This window comes from Chanos chanos, chromosome 7, assembly GCF_902362185.1.
Source record: "Chanos chanos chromosome 7, fChaCha1.1, whole genome shotgun sequence".
Classification (NCBI taxonomy): domain Eukaryota; kingdom Metazoa; phylum Chordata; class Actinopteri; order Gonorynchiformes; family Chanidae; genus Chanos; species Chanos chanos.
The window spans coordinates 1,385,607-1,393,106 of record NC_044501.1 but is presented as its reverse complement, the minus strand read 5'-3'; the positions used below and the strand labels follow the sequence as shown (position 1 = coordinate 1,393,106).

General features: G+C 47.3%; 1 protein-coding gene across 1 annotated transcript in view; it reads left to right on the top strand.

Annotated features, from left to right (window-relative positions):
• The first annotated feature begins 7,282 nt into the window (after window positions 1-7,282).
• The window catches only part of lpar2b (lysophosphatidic acid receptor 2b), a 5,562-nt gene continuing 5,344 nt past the window's right edge, over window positions 7,283-7,500 (top strand). Inside the window, exon 1 of the mRNA XM_030780330.1 lies at window positions 7,283-7,500. This exon is cut by the window's right edge and continues 97 nt beyond it. Within this exon, the coding sequence (XP_030636190.1) occupies window positions 7,283-7,500 (218 nt within the window).

Sequence of the window (7,500 nt, the reverse complement as noted above, 5' to 3'; positions counted from 1 at the left end):
TAAATGTTTACCATGTCTCACTTAGTGTAGCTCTGTCTTGTGTTGTTAACTTGTTTAATAGTCAGGGGCGAAAGGCTAGCTTATTATAAGGAAAATCATAGGCTCTTCTCCCCGCGTTCTCGTGTTCAGCTTGGCCAACACACGTTCTCCTTTTAGACATCCATGCAGGCCTCCTCAAAGGGATTTAGAGAGGAGAAAATGAGTTTGGAGAAAAAAAGACTGTCTAATTGATTTCTCATGCAAAATGACATGCCTCCATCTTGGCTTTCCCAGCTGTGCTCCCTAAAGGACACAGTGTGCAGTGAACGGCACTCCGGAGCGCCGCGGGGATAACGGAATGCTCCGCAAGGCAGGGACCTCACCAGACAAGACCGCTGACCTGTGGAGACGTGGCCACATTCTAACACGCGTGTGCGTGTGCGTGCGTCTGTGCGTGTGCGTGCGTCTGTGCGTGTGCGTGTGTCTGTGCGTGTGCGCGCGTGTCTGTGTGCGCGCGTGTCTGTGTGCGCATGTGTCTGTGTGCATGTGTCTGTGTGTGGGTGTATGCGTGTGTCTGTGTGTGGGTGTATGCATGTGTGTGCGTGTGTGTGGGTGTCTGCGTGTGTCTGTGTGTGTGCGTGTGTGGGTGTGTGCGTGTGTCTGTGTGTGTGCGTGTGTCTTTGTCTGTGCGTGTGCGTGTGCGTGTGTCTGTGCGTGTGCGTGCGTCTGTGTGTGTGCGTGCGTCTGTGTGTGTGCGTGCGTCTGTGTGTGTGCGCGCGTGTCTGTGTGCGCACGTGTCTGTGTGCGCGCGTGTCTGTGTGCGCGTGTGTCTGTGTGCGCGTGTGTCTGTGTGCGCGTGTGTCTGTGTGTGGGTGTATGCGGGTGTGTGCGTGTGTCTGTGTGTGTGCGTGTGTGGGTGTGTGCGTGTGTCTGTGTGTGCCCGTGGGTGCAGAGAGAGTTCTGTTGGTTGACACTGTATCCAACCTTTTCGGTTTGCAGAGAGAAGTGGTGTGTAATGTGTGTCCGTGCTTACTGCAGTGGTCTCTGTAACCCCCCCCCCCCCCCCCCCCCCCCCCACACACACACACACACACACTGACACAGATGATCAGGGGACTGTCGTCCTTCTATGTATTTTGGGTGGAGCAGTTGCTTTCCGTTGTCCTACATATTTGTGTGTTTGGTGACAAACACAACATGTTTGGTTGCGTTACATAGCAACTGACAAACAAAAACTAATGACACACTAACACATCTGGATGCAGTTTTTCCCCTAAAAACAGTGTGCGTTTGTATGTGCATGCATGTGTGTGTTTGTGTCTGTGTGTGTGTGTATAATGCATGTGTGTGTTTGTGTCTGTGTGTGTGTGTGTGTGTGTGTGTATAATGCATGTGTGTGTTTGTGTCTGTGTGTGTGTGTGTATAATGCATGTTTGTGTGTGTGTGTGTGTGTGTGTATAATGCATGTGTGTGTTTGTGTGTGTGTGTGTGTGTGTGTGTGTATAATGCATGTGTGTGTTTGTGTGTGTGTGTGTGTGTGTGTGTGTATAATGCATGTGTGTGTTTGTGTGTCTGTGTGTGTGTGTGTATAATGCATGTGTGTGTTTGTGTGTGTGGGGGGAGGGGGGTGAGAGAGAGAGAGAGAGAGAGATGTCAGAGTGCATATGTTGTTTGTATAATGCATGTGTGTTGTCTGTATAATGCATGTTTGTGTCTGTGTGTGTGCGTGTGTGTGTGTGTGAGAGAGAGAGACAGTCTGTATAATGCATGTATGTGTTTGTGTCTGTGTGTGTGTGTGTGTGTGTGTGTATAATGCATGTGTGTGTTGGTTTAGTTGACAGCTGTGAGAATGAGGACAAGGAGAGGGGATATAGAAGAACAGGGTTTAGATAGATGTAAAAACACGCACACACACACACACAGACAACCACAGAGACACAGGAACAGTGTTTTTTTTTTTTTTGCTAGGAGTGTAACGGTACGCCAAAGTCACGGTTCGGTTCGGTATCTCAGTTTTCAGGTCACGGTTCGGTACGGTCTCGGTATAGTGTAAAAACATGCAAAACATGAAATTTCCTTTTATTTAATATGAATTTACTTGCAAACTTATAACCTTGCACAAACGTGTAAACAGTGGCAAACTGGCCATAATTTCCAGTTTGCTCTCCACTCTGGTTTTTTTCCTTGTTCCGGTGATATTCACATTTGGATGATGATGTCTCGTGTTTGACGTACTGCCAGCGACGGACCCGATTTGGGTTGAACAATGCCGGCACGCTGCCCGCGTTTTATCTACCTGTTTCTACCCAGTGTTGCTGTAGTTCACTGGAAAACCAAAATGTTCCCAAACAGAGGACCTGAAGGATACGGGAGGACCCTCGAGCTCTGGCTTTGCAGTCGCCGTACTTATGAGGCTGTGTCACGTGCTAATTCGTTTGTTTCGTTAAGGAAACTGAGTTTTTAATTGTAGTTCCGCGTACAGTAACGTAGAAGAGAGGGCACACTGTACCTTGTCAAGTATCACCATCAGAGCATAAAAAAGTGATGTACATAATAACATGCGTGGTTACAGACAGACTATATTCACTTGGATCACAACGCACACCGGGCCGAACGTCCAAATATGTTACACCCCTAACACGAAATATACAGCCTGGCGTAACTTAAAATAGAATAATAATTTCATGACTTATGTGTTACAGTGTTAACTGTGAAATGAAAGATGAGTTTTTTTTTTTACATTAGTGACGTAACGAGAGCACAGCAGGCTGGACCTGGTTGGCAGTGACGGGGGGGGGGTTGAGGGGGGTGGGGGGCGAGGTTGCATTCTGTCTTCTGGAACCAGGACACGAGAGCGTGGAGGTTTGTATCGTGGTTTCGGTCTCGGTTTCAGAACCGTTACACCTTTATGAAGTACCCGGTATCAGACTGCAGATGTCTGTCTTTCTCGCTCTCCTTTTTCTCTCTGGCTCCCAGATTTCAAAATAAGCTTTCAAAACTAGTTAGAGTTTGGTAACATGAATGTCTTAGCTAGTACAAATGCAGGCTTTTTTTTCTGAATAGAAAGTCCCAAATATGTGCGCTGGTGAGCCGCCTTGATGCAGGTCATGAATGTGTTTAATGCGCAGTGCTGTGGTATCTTCCCGCTATGGTGCATCCCATAATGCGACGGATCAATGGAACAGCACCTCTTCTTTGTTTGCCCTCCTCAACCTCAGTCCCCTTCAGGCTGATCAGACCAGACCTCCTCCCTCAGGCTGATCAGCCTGAGGCAGGAGGTCTGGTCTGATCGACCTCCTCCTTCAGGCTGATCAGACCAGACCTCCTCCTTCAGGCTGATCAGACCAGACCTCCTCCTTCCTCGGGCTGATCAGACCAGACCTCCTCCTTTAGGCTCACCAGACCGGACCTCCTCCCTCAGGCTGATCAGACCGGACCTCCTCCCTCAGGCTGATCAGACCAGACCTCCTCCCTCAGGCTGATCAGACCGGACCTCCTCCCTCAGGCTGATCAGACCGGACCTCCTCCCTCAGGCTGATCAGACCAGACCTCCTCCTTCAGGCTGATCAGACCAGACCTCCTCCTTTAGGCTGATCAGACCGGACCTCCTCCTTTAGGCTGATCAGACCGGACCTCCTCCTTTAGGCTGATCAGACCGGACCTCCTCCCTCGGGCTGATCAGACCGGACCTCCTCCCTCGGGCTGATCAGACCAGACCTCCTCCCTCGGGCTGATCAGACCAGACCTCCTCCTTTAGGCTGATCAGACCGGACCTCCTCCTTTAGGCTGATCAGACCGGACCTCCTCCTTTAGGCTGATCAGACCAGACCTCCTCCCTCGGGCTGATCAGACCAGACCTCCTCCCTCGGGCTGATCAGACCAGACCTCCTCCTTCAGGCTGATCAGACCAGACCTCCTGCCTCAGGCTGATCAGACCAGACCTCCTCCTTCAGGCTGATCAGACCAGACCTCCTCCCTCTGGCTGATCAGACCAGACCTCCTCCTTCAGGCTGATCAGACCAGACCTCCTCCTTCAGGCTGATCAGACCAGACCTCCTCCTTTAGGCTGATCAGACCAGACCTCCTCCCTCGGGCTGATCAGACCGGACCTCCTCCTTTAGGCTGATCAGACCAGACCTCCTCCTTCAGGCTGATCAGACCAGACCTCCTCCTTCAGGCTGATCAGACCAGACCTCCTCCCTCAGGCTGATCAGACCAGACCTCCTCCTTCCTGGAGACTCCAACACCTTCCTTACGTTTTTTTTTTATAAAGTATTGATCTGTAGTGTCTATCCATAGAGTCCATTCCTCACCACTAATACCATCATTGGCTCCTTTTAAAGGCGTTCTCTGAGGTAGTCCCACCCCCCTCAAACGGACCACTACCATCATTGGCTCCTTTTAAAGGCGTTCTCTGAGGTAGTCCCACCCCCCTCAGACGGACCACTACCATCATTGGCTCCTTTTAAAGGCGTTCCCTGAGGTAGTCCCCACCCCCCAGACGGACCCACAACAAATTCAGTGTATGTGTTTTCCCCCCAGCATCCACTTTAGTGAAGAATAAGTAATGTATCTTGGAGAACTGAACCTCGATGCCCTGTGTGTGTGTGTGTGTGTGTGTGTGTGTGTGTGTGTGTGTGTGAGGAAGTGGTCCTTGTTGTCGTGTGTGTGTGTGTGTGTGTGTGTGTGTGTGTGTGTGTGTGTGTGTGTGTGTATGAGGAAGTGATCCTCATTGTCCTATGTGTTTGTGTGCCGGCACGCAGACAGACAGATTCAAAATGCCGACATACAGACAGGTTGAAGAAACTCATTTGTCTCATTCGCCACTGACTTCTTAAATAACTCTAGGCTGTACTTATCTCCGTTTACTTCGTCTTTTAGGACTTTTATGGAGTTTAATGTTGTTTTATTGTTTATTTATCTTTTATATAGTGGTTTTATTACATAGTTTATTATTGTCGTCTGATGTTGAGTGAATGACGTTGTTTGCGCCTCAGCTTGTCCCACGGGGACAATAACGATATCCCTGACCCCTGACCCCTGACCTCAGCAGGTAACTCACAGATCGTCTCTTTGTTAAAACAATAGTGCTTGTTTAAAACATTTATTATTATTATTATTATTATTATTATTATTATTATTATTATTATTATTATTATTGCCTCTAAATTCTTTGTTGTGTCCCTTCAGAACAAAGCATTGAATGAATGGCAGCGGACAGTACTCTAACACAGACAGTACTCTAACACAGACAGTACTCTAACACAGACAGTATTCTAACACAGACAGTACTCTAACACAGACAGTATTCTAACACAGACAGTACTCTAACACAGACAGTATTCTAACACAGACAGTATTCTAACACAGACAGTATTCTAACACAGACAGTACTCTAACACGGACAGTATTCTAACACAGACAGTACTCTAACACAGACAGTATTCTAACACAGACAGTATTCTAACACAGACAGTATTCTAACACAGACAGTACTCTAACACGGACAGTACTCTAACACGGACAGTATTCTAACGCGGACAGTATTCTAACGCGGACAGTACTCTCACGCGGACAGTACTCTCACGCGGACAGTACTCTCACGCGGACAGTACTCTCACGCAGACAGTACTCTCACGCAGACAGTACTCTAACGCAGACAGTACTCTAACGCGGACAGTACTCTAACGCGGACAGTACTCTAACGCGGACAGTACTCTAACGCGGACAGTATTCTAACACAGACAGTATTCTAACACAGACAGTATTCTAACGCAGACAGTACTCTAATGCTAAACGCAGAAACTGACCCAGCTTTTCAAACAGAGCACATGACACTGTTGACTGATGGCTGTGGTGTGTGTGTGTGTGTGTGTGTGTGTGTGTGTGTGTGTGTGTGTGTGTTTGTTGTGTGTTTTAAACAGAGCAAAGGGCCTGATGGCTCTGTTGTGAGTGGTGTGTGTGTGTGTGTGTGTGAGTGCTGTGTGTTTTAAACAGAGCACAGGGCCTATTGGCTCTGTTGTGAGTGTTGTGTGTGTGTGTGGGTGAGTGTTGTGTGTTTTAAACAGACTGATGGCTCTCTTGTGAGTGAAGTGCAGGGATTTGAATGAGGGTTGTGCATAAAGTTTGAGAGGGTTTGATTTTTTTTGGTGGTGGTGTTTGTGAAGTGTATAAAGTTTGAGAGGGTTTGATTTTTTTGGTGGTGATGTTTGTGAAGTGTGTAAAGTTTGAGAGGGTTTGATTTTTTTGGTGGTGATGTTTGTGAAGTGTGTAAAGATTGAGAGGGTTTGATTTTTTTGGTGGTGATGTTTGTGAAGTGTATAAAGTTTGAGAGGGTTTGATTTTTTTGGTGGTGATGTTTCTAAAGTGTATAAAGTTTGAGAGGGTTTGATGTTTTTGGTGGTGATGTTTCTAAAGTGTATAAAGTTTGAGAGGGTTTGATTTTTTTGGTGGTGGTGTTTGTGAAGTGTATAAAGTTTGAGAGGGTTTGATTTTTTTGGTGGTGATGTTTGTGAAGTGTATAAAGTTTGAGAGGGTTTGATTTTTTTGGTGGTGATGTTTGAGAGGGTTTGATTTTTTTGGTGGTGATGTTTGTGAAGTGTATAAAGATTGAGAGGGTTTGATTTTTTTGGTGGTGATGTTTGTGAAGTGTATAAAGATTGAGAGGGTTTGATTTTTTTGGTGGTGATGTTTGTGAAGTGTATAAAGTTTGAGAGGGTTTGATTTTTTTGGTGGTGGTGTTTGTGAAGTGTATAAAGTTTGAGAGGGGGCTGATTTTTTTGGTGGTGTTTGTGAGTGTGGAACGTCCCCCTTTGGGTCGGGCCTTGGGCTGCGGTTAGAGCATGTGGCAGATGTCCAGCTGCAGTGTGTCTCTCTGTCTGATTTGGCTCTTTTCTGATTCTCTGTCTCAAAGGAAAGGGTTTTTTTGTGATTCTGTGCCTTAAAGGGTTTTTTGTGATTCTGTACCTTAAAGGGGTTTTTTGTGATTCTGTACCTTAAAGGGGTTTTTTGTGATTTTGTGGCTTACTAAATGATTTTGTTTCCCCAGTTCTGAAGAGTGGAGGAAAAGTCCCTCAGACGACCTTCCAGTGGATTGCAAACACAGCGACAATAGCGAGATCTTGCTGGACTAGTATGACTCAGTGAAATGTCTTTAGACATTTAAACGTCAAAAATCACCAACCAATCAGCCCACGCTCCTCTGCCTTAAGCCCCTCCTCCTCACTGCCAGGTACCAGCTGCACCCTGTTCACCCCTTGCTGCTGCTCTCAGGATGGGGCTGATCGACCGGGACGAAGATGACATGCCAGGCTGCCACTTCAATCGCACCGTCAGGTTCTTCTACGAGGCCAGTGGAAAGAACATCACCACCTTCTGGAGGGCGAGAGATTATGTGGTGGTCACTCTCGGTCTGACCGTCTGCATTATAGTGATTTTGGCCAATATCATGGTCATGACGGCCATCTTCATTAACCGACGCTTTCACTTCCCCATCTACTACCTGCTGGGCAACCTTGCGGC